The sequence below is a fragment of the Lagenorhynchus albirostris genome, chromosome 2, assembly GCF_949774975.1.
Source record: "Lagenorhynchus albirostris chromosome 2, mLagAlb1.1, whole genome shotgun sequence".
Taxonomy (NCBI): Eukaryota; Metazoa; Chordata; class Mammalia; order Artiodactyla; family Delphinidae; genus Lagenorhynchus; species Lagenorhynchus albirostris.
Window position 1 is genome coordinate 112,612,805 of NC_083096.1, and position 23,085 is coordinate 112,635,889.

The following is a 23,085-nucleotide window of genomic DNA, read 5'->3' on the forward strand; positions in this document are numbered from 1 at the left end:
ACAAACAGATGGAGAGATATACCATGATGCTTTGATTTTTAACGCAGTGAGACTCACTTCAGATGTCAGACTTCCAGAGCTGTAAGATAACTTGTGTTGTATTAAACCACTGATTTTGTGGTAATTTGTTACAGTAGCCATAGAAAACTGACATATTAAGGTGATCATTTGCTGTGAGCATTACTACCCCCTCAATAATGACAATGAACCAACTGGGGTTCCCTCACTAGACCTTTATCCCCATTCCCACTTTCCTTTTGGCCATTTCATTAACATCACCATTAAGAGATGAGCAAAGACTCTAAACTCAACCACTCTTGTGTGTTCAATTTTATGTTGTATTATCAAAAGGATAGCTTGATGCCAAGGGTAAGTCTGACCAGGTGTTAGTCGTGGTTTCAGTTACCCGTGCTTTCCCCCACTCTCATTAGCTACTGTTTCCTGTTTCCTGCTAATGTTCCAGGAAAGAATAGAAACAAGCAGCAGGTGCAGTGAGGTCTGTGAGTACAATTTTTTTTTTTTCTTTTTGGCTTATGGTAAGTATTAGCCAAGTATAAAGCATTTGAAGGGAGATGATGAATTCAAGCCGTTCACCAAGGGAGTACACTCAGTGGGTGTACTAGTTTGTTAGGACTGCCATTACAAAATACCACAGACTGGGTGGTTTAAACAACAGAAATTTATTATCTCACCTTCCTGGAGGCTAGAAGTCCAAGATCAGGGTGTCAGCAGGGTTGTCTTCTTTTGTGGCCTTTCTCCTTGGCTTATAGATGGTCATCTTTCTCTTATGTTCTCACATGGTCTCCCCTCAGTTTGCGTGTTCTCTCTGTCCTAATCTCCTCTTACAAAGACACCAGTCTTATTGGATCAGGGCCCAACATATGACCTAATTTTACCTTAATTATCTCTTTAAAGGCCCTACCTTCAAATACAATCATATTCTGAGGTACTGGGGGTTAGGACTTCAACACAGGAATTTTGGTGGGGCAAAATTCAGCCCTTATCAGAGGGCATGAAGTCTATTAAATAAGGCATATAGAAAATGTTCAGGAAAGCTAAAATCACAAGTATTTAACTTCACATCCAATAATTGTGTGTAAGAGAAAAGTTAAGTGAATTTCAAATGATGATAGTTCTGGAGTGAAGATATGCCCAGATTTTTATAATTAGTTACACAAGGAAGTGAGGAAACCAGAATTTATATTAAGCCCTAACAATGATAAAATGAAGCAATCATAAAAGTAGTATCATGTTATAAAATGCATCAATATTTATAAATGTTTGTAGTAACAAAGCAATAAAAATGGTAAGCTATTAAAATAATTACCTAAAAATGTATTTCTTGAGGTAAAGGACAACTATAGAAACACACATTAATCAACCTGGCTAAAACCGGAAGAGGTAATGGTGAAGCGCAAAAGCGCCTCTAAAGAAAAAAGTATAAATTCATAGTTCATTATTACAATAGTATGAGGGCTCTTGTAGTGTCAGTCTTTTAAATATGAATATTTTCAACATTATTTTAAGAATAATTTAGACTAATAGCATCATGAAAAAGCAGAAACACTTTTAGATACTATGGAATAAATCTAATAGTTTTTCAGTAAATACACAGTTGGAATAGACTAGTGGACATTTGACCCTCTCTTGCTCTGTTCTCACCCAAATACATAAAAGCTAGGAATCCATAAGCATCTGTGGTGTATGCAGAAAATAAATCAGGAAATAAGGGCACTAAATAGAATCCAAGACTCAATAAATTGTTTTATCTTTTCAAGATACTTTAATTTTGCAGTTATTGATTAATTATAAAACACAGTTGTTTTCAGCATTTCCTAGCTACAGTAGTGCATAGGAAATTCCATTCTAAACAAAGAAGTAATTAATGAAATAACAACACACCTTAACATTTTACATTGATAGGTTACAGTTTACAAGGTGCTTTCACGTACATTATTTCATTTGATTCTTCAACAAGCAGAAAAAACAGTGGGAAAGAAATATGATTTTTTTAGGCTTACAATGAGTATTTTCAGGCCAATGGGCAGTCACTACAAGAACATATCAGAACAAGACAGCAGTGCCCACAAGCCACAATATCTTTTTGGTAGGCTGACAGTTTGATATCAATTGGATATTTAGCATCAGTGAAGGAGGAAGGAATCAGAACAGACACGAGGTTCTCATGATATTCAAAGAATTGTAAGAACACTGTAGAGTAAGGAGAAGAAAGATGCCCTAAAATATAGCCTTACTGAGACTTGCTTCTAAGCATGTTATCCCTTCAAAACGTCAAAAAGAGTCGTCACAACATGTGAAAGTTAGAAGGGACCTTAGAAACTGCCTAATGGAACTCTTCCATTTCATAGATAAGAGAACTGAGGCCAAGGTCATTGCTGATAGTGACAGACCAGGCTTGACAGATGCCTTGACTTTCAGTCTAGGGCTCCTTCCTCGACAATGCCGTGTCATTATTTCTTCTGTTTCAAATAACGTAATCTGATATTAAATACTGATTCATTCCACTTATTTATTAATCAAACTTTTATCTTATTTTTGGCTCAGTTGTGGCTGAAACTGGGAGTTTTATATAATTCTAAGATATTCTAATTCAATGTACTTGAGTGGTCAGAAATAGACTCCGTTGATATATTTGAAAGCTTGCTGGTGTCCTTTAAATGGAGAGTTAAAATGGAACGGCTAAATATCCCTCAAAACCAATGTATGCCTAGGGTAATCGACCTAGGTAGATTCTATAGCAAATTGTGCCAGGCAGTAGTAATTTCATAATTTTTTTTTTTTAGAATTCATAGAAATCTTTTTAATTACTGAAAACTAAAAATGTAATAATCAAAATGTCACCCCCATGATTTACTAAAATTATTTTGTAATAATTTTACAATAATATACAACAAAGGTACCATAGCATTTATAGCATACATATAGAATACATGATGAGCATGTTCTTGGGTCTAAATGAAATACAAAAAAAGTAATTAAAATTTTTTAGATTTATTAACATGATATATTTTTGTTACATAAAACTTGCTACAGCAAAGTATTTCATATTTTTCTTGCACATTTTAAATATAGGTGACCAACAAATCAGTATCAGCTTTTAAGTGACATGACCATGCAGAAACACTTGACAACCAAAAGATGTACAAACTGATAAGGAGAATATCTCAGACAGATTTTTTCAGTGTCTTCAAAGGTTTTACAAGGGTGTGGTACAGATGAAAAGAAGTAGAATCAGTGACCTACCTGCACCGATAATGAAGCAAATAGAGTGCTTATATACATTAAGACCAGTTTGATTAAACACAACTCATCTTATATGCATATAAATTGATCATAAAAAATGAACATAGTTTATTTTCAACTATTTTGGTGTGTTGTTTTAAGATAGGTCACTGACACATAGAGATAAAACCAGACAGGAAATTTAAAAGCAAAGAAAAAACATATTTAAAAAACTGAGTTAAGCCGTGGAGTCTCAACAAACAGTGAACGAAATGTGCAAAAGTGCTTGAAATTTCCACATGACAGCAATGATAAGTCAATTGGCAAAAAAGTATATTAAAAAAAACTAAACTCAAATACTAAAATTGTATCTGCATGATCATAATTCCATTTACTGAAAGAAGAGGCAAGAAATTACAACATATCTAAAAATACCACACCTCAAAACTAAAACACAGTTGTGGTAGTTTTATAAATTTTGTCCCCTTTCCTCATTGCTGAGGCATAGGATGAAAGCCAAAGTTGCAACAGGGCCTCTACCTCAGGCTGACAAATACAGTACACCAGCATAATCACCTGACAACAACTTTTGTTCTTACTGTGACAAAACAAAGCAAAGCAAAGCAAAATAAACAAAAAAACCTCTATATTTAAACAAAAGTGCCTCTATATTGTTTACAAGAATCAAGCCACTTGTTTGACTTAGCTAAGTATTTGTTCACTTAATGTTCTTTTTACTTCATTTCTCTTCCTTTCAAAAGTTTACAATGGGGACTATTTGAGAAACTTAAAAATGTGTCACTTTCATTAGTCATGTTTTATTAAAATACTGGCTAAAACCCTTATGGAAAGTTAAAGTTTAGAAATCTTAGAACTCTTCTCTGATACCTACATAAATGCTGGTATCAAGTGAGAGAACCTGGGCGATGATGATCCATATCATTAGCTTTTCCTGCAAAGGAGACACGCTTGTCATACTGCACAGGCTGGTCGCTTATTTACTCGAGGGGAGGATGACAGGAAAGGCGGTGAAGTGAAATAGAGCTTCTGATCTGTAGGAATCCAAATTGCTGGGTCTAGCTACTCTGTATTAGTTCTAGGAAAGTTATTGTTTTATTTGTATAAATATCCTTGGTGTAAAGACATTCTATCTTCAAAAATTGTCCAGTGTTTTGGCAAAACCTAATATGAGCTACTCAAAGTAAAAATAATTATTAGAAAGTATATCCTTAAGCAACTAACAAAAATATTGGTAAGAACTACTAAAAGCAACATATATCCTTCCCTTCCAATGTCACATAGCCGTAACACTGCCCATCTGCAACACCAGCAAAATAAAATGAAGCACTATTTGCAGAAAAATTAATGAAAATGAAACGGGAAGAAATGGATTTAGGAGAAGAGGAGAAAGACGAACCAAAGAGAAGCAGGAAAGTGTCTAGTTCTGTGTTATGGCACAGACAATGCTTGCTTAGCGGTGCCTTGTTACATAGTTGGATGTAGAGTGCACAGACGGATGACGGCAATAAAGACCTCACTCAGTCGCTGGAATGAAGGAACTAGGTAACTGCTTCGACAAGAACGGTCTCAGCTCTACCTTATCTCTTAACAGAGTGCAAAGACTGAGTGTGAGCTCTGATGTCATCTTGTTGCTCATCTCTAAAATTCACAAAATTCTTTTCCACATTTTTCTGTTATAGAGACACGGATATCTTCTTCTTCATAGTCATCAAAATTGCTGGTATCTCCAGAGCCTCTGAACTTTGGTATGAATGGAGCTTCAACCTATAATTGAGACAGAGAGAGAGACAAGAGTGATATTGTGATTTATAATAAGAAATATATATTTGGTCTTTGTGCCAGTTACTGGCAGAAAGCTCCTAAAACCCTTGGATTTCCTGAGTTGAGAGTGGCAAAAAGTGTCTTTTGTTATGTTAATGAGGTGTCTTTGGGAAAGCCCCTAAGTAACCTAAGGATGGAGGCTGGTTCCCAGGGGACCCAACCCTGTGATTAGAAGGTTGGAACTTTCAATCCTGCTCCCTGACCTTCTGGGAGGGGAGAGGGACTGGAGACTGAGTTCAGTTACCAATGGACAATGAATGAATCAATCATGCCTATGTAATGAGGCCTCCATAAAACCCCAAAAGAAGGGGTTTGGGTTTCGAAGAGCTTCTGGGTTGGTGAACAAGTGGGGATTTGGGGAGAGTGGCTTGGAGAGAGCAGGAAGCTCTGAGCCCCTTCCCACACACCTTGCCCTGTGCCTCTCTTCCATCTGGCTATTCCTGAGTTATACCCCTTTATAATAAGCTGGTCACCCAGTAAGTAGTTTCTCAGTTCTGTGAGCCACTCTAGCAAATTAATCGACCCCCAGGTGTTTGTGGGAATCTTGACCTATAGCCCATTAGTCAGAAGCAAAAACTGGACTGGCAATTGGTATCTCCAGATAGATCGTGTCAGAAGTGTTAACTGCTTGGTGATATGGAAAAAGAGGAAAAACAAATGCCAGAGAATTTCCAAACAAACACTAAGGAAAATAAATTCCGCCTATTTACTACACAGTGGCAATCTTTAAATGCCTTTAAGTCCCTAAATGATCACAACATTAAAAGAAAAAGCAAACTATAGGTTTGCTATTTATCTCAATATTTTCATTCAAGGAATGGTACAGGCCAACAACAATACTTGAGATTTCTAGGATAATTAACTGCTGGCATCAAAATGCTGGCACTTAAGGTTACAGAACTCCAGTTTTTCCTGTATCAGTTCTTTACTTCTAAAGTCCATTTTCTATCCCCTTTTCCTTAATTCCTTCCTCCTGAGGTTACAGATAATTCAGGTTTATTTTTAATCATTTTTTTTAAATTCCCAACACTATTTTGTTAAAATAGCTGGCTATCAAAAATTTCTGAGAAATTTGAAAAAAATCTCTTTTAGAATTACAAAATTGTTAAATTCTGAGCAGTTTTCTCTTTGGATCCTAAAAATAAAATGTCTTTCCATTACTTAAAATATGGTCTGTATAAAGATAATGCGGTGTATGTACTGAATATGTTTGAGGAAAAGATGTGAAAAATTGAAACAATAACACCACAATTTACACAGCATCTATAATGTTTACTAACAATTATATACAGGCTGTTTCATTTCTTCCTCAACATAACACTGTGAGGGAGGCAGGGAAGGTAGCCTTATTCCCATTTTACAGATTATAAGACAGAAAGTTGACCAAATTCATGTGACTAATAAGTGGCTAAAGCAGGTTTCAAATTCATTAGGTCTCCACTTCCAGTCCAGAGCTGTTTCTAATATTTATACCAGTGGTTTCCAAAGTTTTTTGATTTATATGCCCTTTAGTAAAACATTTTTGAGTATATATCACCAATAAATGTATAGTTATTTATTTATAAATTATTTACACACATGGCTGAACTATTATAAGATACACACAAACAAGACATCTAAAAAGAATAAGGTAAAAAATAAGTAGGAATGGGAAGTCTAATATCTTATTGTTTGCCAGATGGTTGCCTATGTGCCCTGCATTGGGGCCTGCAGTTCTGCACTGCACAGAAGAATGGGCTAAGCAGACAGTCGCCTCATGTCTACTAACAAGGCAGCAGTTTAGGATCACACCTACTGAGACAATCTCTGGAAAATGATTGTACAGTTTGAGCTGTCCAGGCCATTTTCTCCCATTTTTTGTCTTTCTGCCAGATGCCTTTGTCTATTTCGTTGTTCATGAGCACTTGGTCAGAGAATTAAAAAGGACTATGAAAACTATTCAAATTTACTATCATTTTTGTACTTCTCTACATACTTAGAATTGAGATGATAGTAAAACAAATGGCTATGTTAAAGTACTGAATTATTTCTGTTTGTAAATTATCCAGAGAGCCCCAAGTCCATTTTTGTTAATCATCAAGATTTGCTATTGATCAATTTGCCCAATAAAATAACCTGTTTGTTTTAGTGTGCTACTTCTTGGCAGATAAGCTGTTTACTACCTGAGATAAATCCAGCCCTTGGAAAGCACTGAGCAGTAGAAGTTCTACCCATTTTAAGAATAATTGTTTAAAATACATGATATGTAAAGATTAGTAAATGTTGGCTAAAATAAAATTGAAAATATTCATTATACATCATAAATCTTTAAGATACTAATAAAAAGTACAAACTTCAACAAAGTCTAATCAATTCATCTAAATATAGCATTAACTAACAATAATATAATAAATATAATATAAATAGTGCTAATTACAAAGGGATATAAATGATTTTATAGGAAAATATAAATTTCTATAATTGACTTTATAAGAGGCAAAAATTTGAAGAGGCCAATATCCACAGGAGAATTAATTTCTTAAAATTTCCAAGGTATAAATATAATTCCTATGTTCCTTAAATTTCCCAAAGAATAAGAAACATGGAAAATTTCCAGACTCATTTTATGAATCCATATAATCTCAACTCCAGAAAACAAAAAGTATAGATCAATAAAAGTTATGACTATGGAAGTAAAAATCCTAAATAAAACTTTAGCAAATTGATTTTAGGCAGATATTAAAATAATAATACCCTATGATTAAATGATGTTCACTTCAGGAATGTTAGGATATCTCACTGACGTAACTCCTTATACTAATATGTCAAAGAAGATAAAATACGGTACACTAGCAATCAAGGATATTTCCTTAAGCTGATCAGGAATACTTATCCAAGACAAATAGCTAATTTTATATTTGGTGGTAAAGCATAAAAGGCATTCCCATTCAAAAGAGGAACAAGATAAGACAGCTCAACAGGCCCACAGTTTTAAAATATTATTCTAGACATTCTAGCATATATAATAAAACAAAATGGAAATAAAAGATACAAATATTGAAAAAGAAGAGGCAAATGACACCTCCACCCACTGTGATTATCTGTCAATAAAATCCAAGGAAATCAATAACAGAATTTATTTAGTAAGGTAGCCAATTGTAACAAACATAGAAATGTTTTCTCCCTTGTGCTCTTACAATGGACGAGAAACACATTCACAGTAGCAACCAAAATATAAATTTAAGGAATAACTTTGAGAGAGAAATTGGACCTGTATGAGGGAAGGGGTTTCTAAAACTTTATCAAATGACAGAAAATATCTGAATAACTGCAGAAATATAACATGCTCATTAAAAAGAACCCTAAAGATTTTGGTTCTCTTCTAATTAATATACTGTAATCCCAATTAAGATCCCCCAGTACAACATAAATATTTGGAAAGACCAATAAAACAGAGGAGTTATTGTTTAATGGGTACAGAGTTTCAGTTTTGCAAGAAGAAAAAGTTCTGGAGATGGATGGTGGTGATGGTGGCACAACAATATTAATGTACTTAATGCCACTGAACTGTACACTTACATATGGTTAAGATATTAAATTTTACGTTATGTGTACTTTACTACAATAAAACTGGAAAAAATTGAATTATGTATTTTTCATAAATATTTATAAGAATTCCACATATTAAATATATAAGTATTTTGAAAATTGAAATAAAAAACATTATAAAGCTACATAAAATGGTGTGGTGGTGTGGTATACAGTACAAGAAGAGACAAAAAGAGCTCATAAAAAATGAAGTTCAGAAACAGACTGAAGTATATAATAATTTAGTATTAGGAAAGGTAGAGTTTCAAATAAGCAGTCAGATAATTATTATTCAACAAATGCTAAGAGGATAATTGGTTAACTATTAAACAACAATAACAAAAAGAAGTTAGATCAAAAAGCACTAAAAGAAAATGTAGATTAAATAAGTCACCCAAATAGAATCTTGTAGTAGGTAGTAATTGTGATGTAATGGCCTGAAGCTAAGGGGAAAATGCAGGGTCGGAAGAAGTAGATCTACTACTGAAGGTGGTCACTGAAGTCATGGGAATGGACTGTGGTGAGGAAAAGCACAGAGAAAAGGAATAAATATGCCAACTGTTAATAGAGGTGCTGTCTGGATGATGGGATTATGATGATTTCAAATCTATTTACTTAACAGATTACCTGATGATAACTATATGAAACATACCTCAACCAGAAAGAAAAATAGAGCCTGGACCAATCTATTTAATCTTTCTCTCCAAACTACTCTTCCTTTTGCATCCTCTACCTTAATACAAATCTTAAGGATGAGAAATCTGATGCTTTAAAGTGGTTAAGTAATTTGCTTGAGATCTCACTCCTAATGGTTGTCTGATCTGGGATTCAGATCAATGTCTACCTAACCCCAGAGTTCATGCTCGCTCTCTTCTGCCTTCTGAGGCAGAGTCTTCCTACTCCAAAATTGCTCAAAGCATGAAAGTTAAGCATGTAATATGTAAAATCTATGAATATCTTATGAAACAATGTACTGTTGAGTGGTTTGGGGCTTTATTTTAATAACCATGTTAAAAGGCCTTTAAAGGGGGTAATGTGATCTTGGAATTGGGAATCTGAAGAACTTGGAATCAAACATAGGCATTATTTAGCAGCTGTATGATTATGTTTAAAGCAGTTAGCCTTTCTGAGCTGATTTTCTTATCAGTAAAATGGGGAAAATGGTACCACTTATCCCATAGGATTACTTCAAAGATTAAAATGAGAGGTTACAGAGTTGCTTTCATTAATTTGAAAGTACTGCACTGGTGCTAGGAAATTTAGAAAAAAACATGAAAATATAAAATATTTATTTATTAGATCTAAAATCTATTTTAAATTGCTTTGGACCTTGTTCTTGACTACATAACACAACCAGCTGAGATAATGATGCTAACGGCTATGTTTCAATGACTTTAATGGTTAGAGAGTTTTTGAACCCCTTTGAGATGCAAAGGCTGTACTGCACTCACATTGTCTTGGTCTTGCTATATTTTCTATTTGCTGCATTCTAAAATTCTTTTAATGTTTTTAAAAAAACCTTTTATAAAAAATATAAATTAGAAAAACTGTGCTATTAATAATTTGAGCATTTACATTTTTTTCCTAAGGAAATTCACTCATGTGGCTGCATGGCATTATTAAATATGGCAAATTTCTGAAACATTAGAAGTTTTTGTTTTATGAAAAAAAAGAAAAAATTAACATATTCAAGATGAAGACACTTTATTCATACAAACTATCTTTAACTGGGCATTTAAGAAGCAAAAGGAGAGATGAAAGTAATTCAGCACCGCAAAATCTTTTCTTAAATGTCTCAATTTATTACAAAGGTAAAGTAATAATGACTGAAAAATATCTGATGAATCCAGCACTTAAACGTTATTATATCTGGCTGTATGCCAATTCTGGGTACGAGAATATATTTGCTTACATATCATCCTACTAGTGTGGCTTCACATCAGTTTTGAAGTGCAAACCATTACGACATTGTCTAATATATAATTGTCATGGCATTATGAAAAGAGGCATGGGTAGGAAAAATTTAACCAGGAAAACATTTCAATTGGTGGTCAAAATAGAATATACACTTTCCCTTCTATCAAGGAGAAAACTCATTTTTAAGTTGTGGGCTATAAAGGTTAAGTCCTGCATAAGATTAATTCAAAAGGTAAAAAAAAAATAAAACCATGTGTTAAGTTAAAGATACCTCTACTACATATAATTTAAACAGCAACTTTTAAAAAGCTTTTAAATTAAAGAAAGAAAAGGCTCACCTTCCTCTGGTAAATAGCAATCCAATCAGTTGTGGCAAACCACTTGTGAGTTTTTATATCACTCACACCATTCTTTAGATTTCCAAACCGCTTCGTCAGGTCCACCTGCAGCAGGTTCCTTAGAAGGTCCTTGAGATCTGAACTGAAGTGAGAAGGGAATCGAACCTGCAAAACAGACCATGTGGTAAAACACACATTCCAAAATTTTTTTTTGAGGTGATAGATCATTATATAAACAAAAATATAGGGGCTTCCATGGTGGCGCAGTGGTTGAGAGTCCGCCTGCCGATGCAGGGGACACGGGTTCATGCCCCGGTCCAGGAAGATCCCACATGCTGCAGAGCAGCTGGGCCCGTGAGCCATGGCCGCTGAGCCTGCGTGTCCGGAGCCTGTGCTCCGCAACAGGAGAGGCCACAACAGTGAGAGGCCCACATACCGCAAAAAAAAATAATAATAAAAAAAATAAAAAAATGTAGTGATGACCTTCAGATATTTTTAACTACACACTTCAGTCTCCATAGTAGTCTTTAAAAAAGAGAACTGAGTCAATGAATTAAAACTGTTCTCTTAGGGCCTTGTTTTGGTCATGGACTCTCTTTAAGAACATGGGCCCCTCTCCAGAAAAATGTGCATAACTACAGAACTTTTCCAGCAATGTCAGAAGGTTTACCCATCTTCAAGAGAGACCCCTTGGATCCCACATGATAAATCTTGTGTCTTAGCAACATACAAATTTAAACTTGCAACTTAAATAGAAAAACACCATATGAAAGATATCAGTATGTACATTTTTGAAAGAGATGATCAAAAAGGAAGTCTAAAAATGACTATAAAAATCCACACTGCCTTTCATAGCATAGGAAACTACTTTTCTTTTACTTATGAGTGACTTTTAAAAATAATTCTGCTATTATGCAATAGTGCAAAAAATGATTTAGATTGGTTTAAAAGCATTTTCCACTTTCTAAACTGTGAAGACTTTACAATTAGTTGACTGGCCCCCAGGCTTAAAAACAAACAAAAAACCCCCAAATAACTGAAGATGTTATATATCAAGTAATCAATAAAATAAAGTACCAGTCATTGGAGACCTAGGTCTACTTTTTGTTTTGTTTAAACACATTCTTCTCCTCTCTCTACTCCAACCTAACTCCCAGTTTTCACCCTATTATTAATATGGGTACTGAAAAATTAAATTAAAATGAGTACTACTAAAGGATGATATTAGAAGAAACAGCTGCATCTATGTCTCCTTACTCTTCCTTCATTACTACCACCTCTCCATTATCCTTTTCAACTTGTGTTCGATCATTTCCACTGCCCTCTTCCCCATCACACACACAGGTATGTATGTGCATATATCTACATGTGTGTGAGCACATGCACTTTCATTTTAATCCCATTTTCCTATCGTGCACTTACAGGTCCCATTTCATGTTCCCACCTTCACTAAATACAAACATTATTCTCTGGATTATCATGGCCTTAACTTCAAACTGACCATAAATCTCTGAAGAAATGCTTTAAAGGGTTAACAGATCCATTTCTGAACTTGCATTCTTTCTTTTGTTCTCTACAAGTGCCACCATCACCTTATAACTTGCAATGTGCATCATTACATTACCTCAGGTGATCTTCACAGTGCACTCATTCATTTAACTATGCTGAAGTATTTGTGCATGTCTGTCTCGCCCAGACTGTGAGCTTCTGGAGGGAAGGTACTATGCTATTTTTGTGTTTCTATTCCCAGGATTTATTAGATCACTTCAAATAATATACTTCATCCATTCCACAATTACCTATTGAGTACCTACTATGTACCAGGCACTGTTCTAGGTGCTGAATATACAACAGTGAGCAAAAACAAAGTCTGATTTCTTGGTACTTACATCCTAGTTGGATATGACATACTTGGTGAATATGGTATTAACTCTGTTCTAAAGATGGAGAAACTAAGATTTCAGAGACATTATATACCTTACCCAATCATGACACTATAAAGTAGCAGAGCTGGGATGAGAAATCTTGTCTTACAGTTCCCAGCCTCATGAATTTTGCTCTTTATTACATTGTCTTCAAACATATAGAACTTCTTAATTTATATTCTGACTTTGAAAAAGTTCAACATACTTGATATACATTCTCATGTTCTCAAAGCAGAAGTTAAATCATTAGGATGCAAAGCTAGAAATCTATGGCAATGCTAGATTCATAACCATAGTCTTCTGATTGCCACTCTCATGCTATTCTGTGAATAAATATTTCTCAAAGTGTGGTCCTAGGGACCACTTTCATCTAAATCAACTGGGAAGTAGAGGAGGATAATGCAGATAACTGGGGCTTATCTCAGATGTTAATGGTATTGGGCCTGAAAATCTGAGCTTCTATCTCCAAGTAATTCATCTGTACATGAAAGCTTGAGAAGCACTATTTGTAACACTATTTACTATTTATACAGAAGTTTTATTTTTTCTTCTAGTGACAGATCAAAAAACAATTTTAGTGTAAGTAATAAACTAAGTCACCATCATACCAGAGGAAAAGTAGTATTGTGTCAAGCAAACAAAGACTATTTGAAGGCTGAAGGTTTGGGGTCAACTCATATTAGCAACTAAAAAAACTTCATTTTTGCAAAGCCTATATTATTACAGATTATTAGAGGTTTTATGTTCTTAAAAAAAAAAAAAAGATGTGAACTACCACCCTCTCTAGTTTTTGCTTTTGACACAATGGCTTATTAGAAGTTAGGCACTATGCCAAACAGTTTATATTCACTGGCTCATAAAATCCAGAACATAACACCGAGGTAAATACGATTATTATCCCCACTTTACAGGTGATGCAGTTAAAACCTACAGAGATTAAGTAATTGGCCCAGATTGCAGAGATAATAAGTGGTAAGGCTATAATTGCAAACCAGGCTCTCCAACTCCAGGGTATATACTCTAGCTTCAGGTTGTTGTCAGGAACCTTATAAAAGAATGAAAATTTCATCTTAAAAATACTTGCTGCACATTTCCTCATTTATCCTACTTGGAGTAAAAACTAGAGAATATAGGGTATTCAAAGACACACTGTCCACTTGAAAAATACCACAATTATTTATACAATGGTTATATTCTAATTTTGTTTAGATTCCAAAGGAATAACTCATTTGAAGTATACTTATCTTCTTTTAGAATAGAGTTTGCATGAACTGTTCAATATAATGTATCAGTTATTCTCCACTTCATGATGTTCGGAATGGCAGACAGTGATGTACTACATATAAACTATCTTCTGAATTCAGGTAATATGCAATGCAATGGATAAAGAATATATACACCTGAATAAAGTAGTTTTTTATGTAGAATGCAGATACAGTGATGGTCTTGAATTAGTTAATGAGAACATTTATTTGGTTACTCCCCAGAACAGTGATTCTCAAATGGGGAATGGTGGTAGAGGGTTGTGATGGTAGATATCAGAACCATTTGGGAATCTTTTCAAATTCTAGACATGTCCTCCTCATCTCCACATCACACCCTCTTCTTCCCCAGAGATTATGATAGGTAGTCCACACTCCCATAGTAAACCATGTTAATGATGGGAATCTGTCATACCCTTAAAGTCTACTGGAGGGGAAATAATGAGAATCATTGTGAAAGTATTTTTTCCATGATTGTTCTGAAATGTAATCAGAAATGGAGTTTCTTTGTTGACTGAACTTTCCAAAGTGCTATGTTGATGTATCAACTGAAATTAGCAAACCAGAAAATAAATGAAATTATGTTTTAAATGCAAGACCTTTATTTATAGTATGTTAACCTGGAAACACCAAAGACTTCTATAATGGGATGATTCAAAACTGTATCAAATTTTGATACTGTATTGTTTCTATCACTGTTATCAATTATAACTGCTGTAGATGTCAAAAGTAAAATCAGAATTATAGAATATTGCAGCTAGAGGGAGCTTAATTTAGTCTAAACCTTCATTTTAAAGATGAGGAACCTTCTTTTTTTTTTTTTTAAAGAAAGATAAGGAACCCTAGCTTCAGTGAGACTACCAACTCAGTTAATTTCGTTGTTGGGAAAATAACTTAATTCTTTTGACTCCTACGTGTTTCTGCAGTCCATGATAGCACAAAATATATGACAGGGCAAATAATGTGAAAATAGCTGTAAAGAGCTAGATATGGAAAAGAGACAGGCTAACCCCTTTCAACCAGTAGAGGTGAGTGATAAGGTTATTGGAAACTGGCATTATTTAACATGAAAGAGGTGTTTGTGCAATATGTACTCCCTAGAGTGTTTATTGGGTCTTCTTTCCCCTAATATTTCCTGTTTAGGAATGTTTTTCAACCCTTAGAGACCAAGTTACTTCTGAGTTTCCTAATGATATATTCTTGAGAATAAATCTATTTCTACAGTGAGGTACAGACACACACAACAAGCTTTTAACACATCATGTGTATCAAAATCATCTGTAATAATTTAAAAAATACAGATGTTTGGAATACACAGAAGACCAACAGAATCATCTATTTCATGAAAGCTTCATGAAGGCAGAGACCACAGCTGATTTGCTGTATCCAGCACTGGTCTGTCATATACCATGAGCTTAATAAATATTTAATGAATGCATGAACTTAAATTCAACAAACACTGATTCAATACCATCTATGTGCTAGGCACTGATGTGCTTGGGATAGAGTAGTAAACCAAAGAGAGACAAAGATTCCTGCCTCCACAGTGTTTATATTCTAGTGAGAAAGAAACTTAGCAACAAGAGTGACCCTTTAAAAATGTTGTTATCCTGACAAAACCTTGCTTTGTAAGGTCTTTATTTTTTTACTCTGAAGAAAATGGGGAATCACTGCAAAGTTCTGAAAGGAGTAACAGGATCTGACTTAATGTTAGAGAGCAGTATCAGTGAAGGTGGTAAGAGGTAGTTGAATTCTGCATATATTTTAAAGATAGAGCCAAAATGGTTTTCCTGTGCATCAAATACGGAGTGAGGACTCCAGGGTGTTTTGTCTTGAGTAACTGAAAGTAGCTGAAAGGATAATGTTGCCATCAACTGAGATGGGAAAGATGGTGGGAAGAACAGATTAGCTATGGAAAAGAAAAATCTGTCAGTTTTAGGTTGAATTTGAGATATTTATTAGACCGCTGAGTGGAGATTTCAGGTAGGAAGTTGGATACAAAAGTCTGCAACTCAATGAGTCACGTATGGACGGAAAAAATGAATTTGGGAGCTGTCAGCTAGCATTAAAAGTCATAACGAGAATGAGACCACCAATAGAAGAAATGCAGGAAAAGAAGAGGATCAAGGCAAAGAGATTTAGAAGGAAAGATGAGTAAGTCAGGAATAAAACTAAGATTATGAAGAGTCACTGAAGCCAAGTGAAGGAGTAATGAATGAACCACTGAACTAGATTCTGTTTCTCTTTTTGCCACAAACTAGCTTTTATCTTTGGGCAATTCTGAGCCTTGATTTACCTACACATAGGATAAGGGAGTTAAATTAAGTAAAATGGAACATTCTTGTCATCTTAAAAATTCTACTAAGCTATTTCTTTAGTAGAAAGAATATCTGGGTTCCAATCCCAACTCCAGTTACATACATTCTCTATGCTTTAGGGCTAACTCTTTTACCTTTCTGAGTCTCACCTCATCTATAAAATGATAAGAGTATATTTCATCTGGCAAGTATGAAAATAAATTAGTTAACTTTTATGAAACGGCCTTTTTTTTTTTTTTTGGCTGTGCCATGCAGCTTATGAGATCTTAATCTTAGTTCCCCAACCAGGGATTGAACCCAGGCCCAAGGCAGTGAAAGCACCAAGTCCTAACCACTGGACTGCCAGGGAACTCCCTGTGGAACTGCCTTGCATCTTGCAGGCACTAATTCAATACATGTTTCATTTTTAAGTCTTTTCATTAGGATAATATTTTAATGAACTGAAGTTGAATTTCTGAATCAAAGAAGGAACCTGGAAGTCAGCAATATCTATCATTATGTTTCCAGACTACCCAAGGGCACTTGTGCTAGAAAAGTCATTGGAGAGTGTAAGAGGTTCCTCTTTTCTTCTTGTCTCATGCTCCACCTGTTAAATTTGTACAACAAACACTCTCTTCTTTTCCTAAGGTTCTTAAATTTGATAGAGGCAGGGAGAAAACGGACAGCCATAACCGTTTTGTAAGGACAGAATTGTGAATATAGCTGATTCCTTAAACAACTTTGTCAAATTATATTACATAATATGTTAAAACAACTGTGAAATTTACTCTGAATTAAGCAAACGGAGTATTGTTCTGCTTTCAGCACTGATTATAAAGTCTTGTACATTTCAGTTTTTAGGAGTAACTATTACTTTCTAAAAATGTAAGAAGTTACATCCAGAAAGCAAATCAGTGCATGTTATTATAGTATCCATACTGGGTGATTTAACTTCACTGACTCTTTTTTAACTTTAGAAATAAAATAAGACCAAAATCAAGTTTGTCTACACTCAGCTTAATCACAGAAATTACAAAGTTGATCTTTGATTGAAGAAGAGAAAAATTTTACCACTATTCTTCTGCAATTTATAGAGGAAAAGATTGTTCAACCAGTAACATTATCTTTTATGCATCAGGGTAAAATTTACTGGGCTTAAATGACTCAAAAGAGTTTGCATACAGTAAATAATCTGTTAACTTCTGTCCACATGCATACTGGAATAAATTTTGAGAAATCCTCTCTCTAAATTAGTACAGTTCAAGAAATCTACCATCCCAGTAAAAAAATTATCTAGAAAAACTGAGCATATACATTAGTTAATTTTTCAAAACACATAACAACTTTTCATACATTAGGGTTCCTAATAGATATGGTGCTAAGTTCCACACTGCCTCATAGGACCCAGGGAAAGTTTAATCAACCTGGATCCTATATATAAAAAGAAACATCTAGGACATTAACAAAATACTTATAACTATTAGTACCATGATTGTGGGCTCTCTGATCTGTTCTTACCTATGCAGAAACAGTGCATAGACATAATGAATTCAGATGGTTGCAAAAGGTTATTACCCACCCCATCCTCATTCCATCCCCTGCAAAACAAGTTGGAATCATTTGCCCATAGGACCCCTAAGGTAAGGACTGTCTCAAAGCAGGTATTAAGAAGAATTTTAAATGTCCACAGCAAGGTGTTAAAACACGGCCCTGTATTTTATGTAAATGGTATAACTGCTTTTGTACTTCATGAAAATAACTCCTGCATACTGTTAAGTCTCTTTAACTGTAGCCATGCCAAATTGAAAATGGCATTTTAATTTCTCCAAAAGCATTAACAATGGTGCCTTAGAAAAAGTGTAGTGGTATATCTGTATATGTGTATATTACTTAGGAATACACAAAAAAGAGAAAATATAGCAGGCCTGAGACTGCTACCCTTTAGGAAGGCCTGCCTGCGAGTTTGGCAAATGGCAGGTATCTGGGAATTGGAATGGTGATTCAAAGTGCCAGACATTGAAAAGAAACTTCCTTAAATGACATGAGTGGCTCACTGTACCTAGACTGTTGGTACAAATAATATGGTTTATGCTGAACATCTGTTTTTGTTCTGGGAGTCTGGGATTTTGCTATGTGTTAGGTAGAGGGTGTATATGTAATCCCAATAAAACCCTTGGGCACTGAGTCTTTACTGTGCTTCCCTGATAGATAACATTTCATCCATGTTGCCAAATTTGTTGCTGGAGGAATGAAGCATCCTTTTTGACTCCTTTGGGAGAGGGCTCTTGAAAGCTTGTGCTGGCTTCCTCTGGACATTACCCCATGTGACTTTTGCCTTTGCTGATTTTAGTTTATAAACTTTTTTGTAAGGTACTTGTTACAATGAAAGGTATTCATTCCTTGAGTATTACTATATGCTGAATTTTGTGAGTCGTCCTAGTGAATCACCTAACCTGGGAATGGTCTTGGGGACCTTGGACATAGAAGGGAATAGCCATCTGGCTGCTAATCAACTACACTTCATGTGAATGTGGATTGCTCTTTAGGAAAAAGTTAACTAACTCTTGGGGGCTTCCCTGGTGGCGCAGTGGTTGAGAGTCCGCCTGCCGATGCAGGGGACATGGGTTCGTGCCCTGGTCCGGGAGGATCACACATGCCGCAGAGCGGCTGGGCCCGTGAGCCGTGGCCGCTGGACCTGCACGTCCGGAGCCTGTACTCTGCAACGGGAGGGGCCACAACAGTGAGAAGCCCGCATACCGCAAAAAAAAAAAAAAAAAAAATTAACTCACTCTTGGATCATTTTGTGTATACATATGTTTACAACTTTATATTTTGTATAGTGTCTCCTTGTACATTTTTGGTGCTCATTAAAAATGGAATAATATTTACTTCATACAAAATGGAGCTAAGAATTTTTTTTAATTACGTAAGTCAAAAACTCTAACTTTAGGGCTTCCCTGGTGGCGCAGTGGTTGAGAGTCTGCCTGCCGATGCAGTGGATGCGGGTTCGTAACCCGGTCCGGGAAGATCCCACATGCCGCGGAGCGGCTGGGCCCGTAAGCCATGGCTGCTGAGCCTGTGCGTCCGGAGCTTGTGCTCTGCAACGGGAGAGGCCGCAACAGTGAGAGGTCTGCGTACTGCAAAAAAACCCAAAAAACAAAAAACTCTAACTTTAAGGTTTCCACACAGCTGTTACTTGCCTGCCACCTTATCTGCAAATGTCATTTTTGAATACAACGTTAACTTTTGTATTAACAAGGGTAATGCAGCCAGATAGAGTTGCTGTGGAAACCATAACTGATTCTTGTATAGAGTATATGGCACTGAAGTATTAAATTTAAAGACTATATACAGAAACTCAGCATATGTATTGCTAGGATGAGGCACAGTTAATGTGGGAATTATAAGACTTTTCTGTTAACTATGCATTTCTAAACCTGAATCTTAATATTGCATGAATAATTTGACATTTAAATACCACCTCCAACTCCCTCTTGCGAGAACACTGGAATCACAACTAACTACTGAACAATCATTGACAGAAAGACACTGGAACTCACCAAGAAAGATACCCCACATCCAAGACAAAGGAGAGCTGCAATGAGATGGTAGGAGGGGCGCAATCACAATAAAATCAAATCCCAAAACTGCTGGGTTGGCGACTCTCAACTGGAGAACAATTATACCACAGAAGTCCACACACTGGAGTGAAGGTTTTGAGCCCCAGGTTCTGACTTCCCAACCTGGGGGTCTGGCAATGGGAGGAGGAATCCTCAGAGAATCAGACTTGAAGGCCAATGGAGTTTGATTGCAGGACTTTGACAGGACTGGGGGAAACAGAGACTCCATTCTTGGAGGGCAGACACAAAATAGTGTGTGCATCAGGACCCGGGGGAAGGAGGAGTGACCCCATAGGAGACAAAACCAGACCTACCTGCTAGTGTTGGAGGGTCTCCTGCGGGGGGGGGGCAGGGTGGAGTGGCTGTGGCTCACTGCAGGGACAAGGACACTGGCAGCAGAAGTTCTGGGAAGTACTCATTGGAGTCAGCCCTCCTGGAGTCTGACATTAGCCCCACCAAAGAGCCTGTAGGCAGCAGTGCTGGGTCGCCTCAGGCCAAACAGCCAACAGGGAGGGAACCCAGCCCCACCCATCAGCATACAAGCAGATTAAAGTTTTACTGAGCTCTGCCCACCAGAGGGATGCCCAGCTCTACCCACTACCAGTCCCTCCCATCAGGAAGGTTGCACAAGCCTCTTAGATAGCCTCAACCACCAGAGGGCAGAGAGCAAAAGCAAGAAGAACTACAATCCTGCAGCCTGCAGAATGAAACCACAAACACAGAAAGATAGACAAAATGAAAAGGCAGAGGACTATGTCCCAGATGAAGGAACAAGTTAAAACCTGAGAAAAACAACTAAATGAAGTGGAGATAGGCAACTTTCCAGAAAATTCAGAATAATGATAGTGAAGATGATTGAGGCCCTTGGAAAAAGAATGGAGGCAAGGATCAAGAAGATGCAAGAAATGTTTAACAAAGACCCAGAAGAATTAAAGAACAAACAAACAGAGATGAACAATACAATAACTGAAATGAAAAATACACTAGAAGGAATCAACAGCAGAATAACTGAGGCAGAAGAATGGATAAGTGACCTAGAAGACACAATGGTGGAAATCACTGCCACAGAGCAGAATAAAGAAAAAAGAATGAAAAGAAATGAAGACAGCCTAAGAGACTCTGGGACAACATTAAATGCACCAACATTCACATTATAGGGGTCCCAGAAGGAAAAGAGAGAAAGGACCCAAGAAAATGTTTGAAGAGATTATAGTAGAAAGCTTACCTAACGAGATTATAGTAGAAAACTTCCCTAACATGGGAAAGGAAATAGCCACCCAAGTCCAGGAAGCACAGAGAGTCCCAGGCAGGATAAACCCAAGGAGAAACAAGCCGAGACACATAGTAATCAAACTGAAAAAAATTAAAGACAAAAAAAATATTAAAATAAACAAGGAAAAAATGACAAATAGCATGCAAGGTAACTCCATACATTTAACAGCTGATTTATCAGCAGAAATTCTGCAAGCCAGAAGCGAGTGGTATGATATATTTAAAGTGATGAAAGGGAACAACCTACAACCAAGAATACTCTACCAGGCAAGAATCTCATTCAGATTCGACAGAGAAATCAAAAGCTTTACAGACAAGCAATAGCTAAGAGAATTCACCACCAAACCAGCTCTACAACAAATGCTAAAGAGTCTTCTCTAAGTGGGAAACACAAGAGAAGAAAAGGACCTACAAAAACAAACCCAAAACAATTAAGAAAATGGTAATAGGAACATACATATCAATAATTACCTTAAATGTGAATAGATTACACACTCCAACCAAAAGACAGACTGGCTGAATGGATACAAAAACAAGACCTGTATATATGCTGTCTACAAGAGACCCACTTCAGACCTAGGGACACATACAGACTGAAAGTGAGGGGACGGAAAAAGATATTCCATGCAAATGGAAATCAAAAGAAAGCTGGAGTAGCAATTCTCATATAAGACAAAATAGACTTTAAAATAAAGACTGTTACAAGAGACAAAGAAGGAGATAACATAATAATCACGAGATCAATCCAAGAAGAAGATATAACAATTGTAAATATTTATGCACCCAACATAGGAGCACCTCAATACATAAGGCAAATGCTAACAGCCATAAAAGGGGAAATCAACAGTAACAGAATCATACTAGGGGACTTTAACAGCCGACTTTCACCAATGGATAAATCATCCAAAATGAAAATAAAAAAGGAAACACAGGCTTTAAATGACACAATAGACTAGATAGGTTTAATTGATATTTATAGGACATTCCACCTGAAAACAGAAGATTACACTTTCTTCTCAAGTGCACATGGAACATTCTCCAGAATAGATCACATCTTGGGTCACAAATCAAGCATTGGTAAAGTTATGAAAACTGAAATCATATCAAGCATCTTTTCCAACCACAATGCTATGAGATTAGAAATAAATTATAGGAAAAACAAAAAATGTAAACACAAGGAGGCTAAAAAATACTTTACTAAATAAATAACCAAGAGATCACTGAAGAAATCAAAGAGGAAATCAAAAAATACCTAGAGACAAATGACAATGAAAACACAATGACACAAAACCTATGGGATGCAGCAAAAGCAGTTCGAAGAGGGAAGGCTATAGCAATACAATCCTACCTCAATAAACCAGAAAAATCTCAAATAAACAATCTAACTTTACACCTAAAGGAACTAGAGAAAGGAGAACAAACAAAACCCAAAGTTAGTAGAAGGAAAGAAATCATAAAAATAAGATCAGAAATAAATCAAATAGAAATGAAGAAAACAATAGCAAAGATCAATGAAACTAAAAGCTGGTTCCTTGAGAAGATAAACAAAACTGATAAACCTTTATCCAGGCTCATCAAGAAAAAGAGGGAGAGGACGCAAATCAATAAAATTAGAAATAAAAAAGGAGAAGTTACAACGGACAGTGCAGAAATACAAAGCATCCTAAGAGACTACTACAAGCAACGATATGCCAATAAAATGGACAACCTGGAAGAAATGGACAAATTCTTAGAAAAGCACAACCTTGAGAGACTGAACCAAGAAGAAAGAGAAATTATGAACAGACCAATCACAAGTACTG

The 23,085-nt window shown here is 35.9% G+C and overlaps 1 protein-coding gene across 1 annotated transcript in view; it reads right to left on the reverse strand.

The window, feature by feature from the left end:
• Positions 1-1,760: 1,760 nt before the first annotated feature.
• The window catches only part of PRKACB (protein kinase cAMP-activated catalytic subunit beta), a 143,425-nt gene continuing 122,100 nt past the window's right edge, over positions 1,761-23,085 (reverse strand). Inside the window, exons 9-10 of the mRNA XM_060139660.1 lie at positions 10,908-11,072; positions 1,761-5,028 (exon numbers count right to left, since the gene is read on the reverse strand). Of these exons, the coding sequence (XP_059995643.1) occupies positions 4,903-5,028; positions 10,908-11,072 (291 nt within the window). The 3' untranslated portion in view covers positions 1,761-4,902. The remainder of the gene's footprint in view (positions 5,029-10,907; positions 11,073-23,085) is intronic.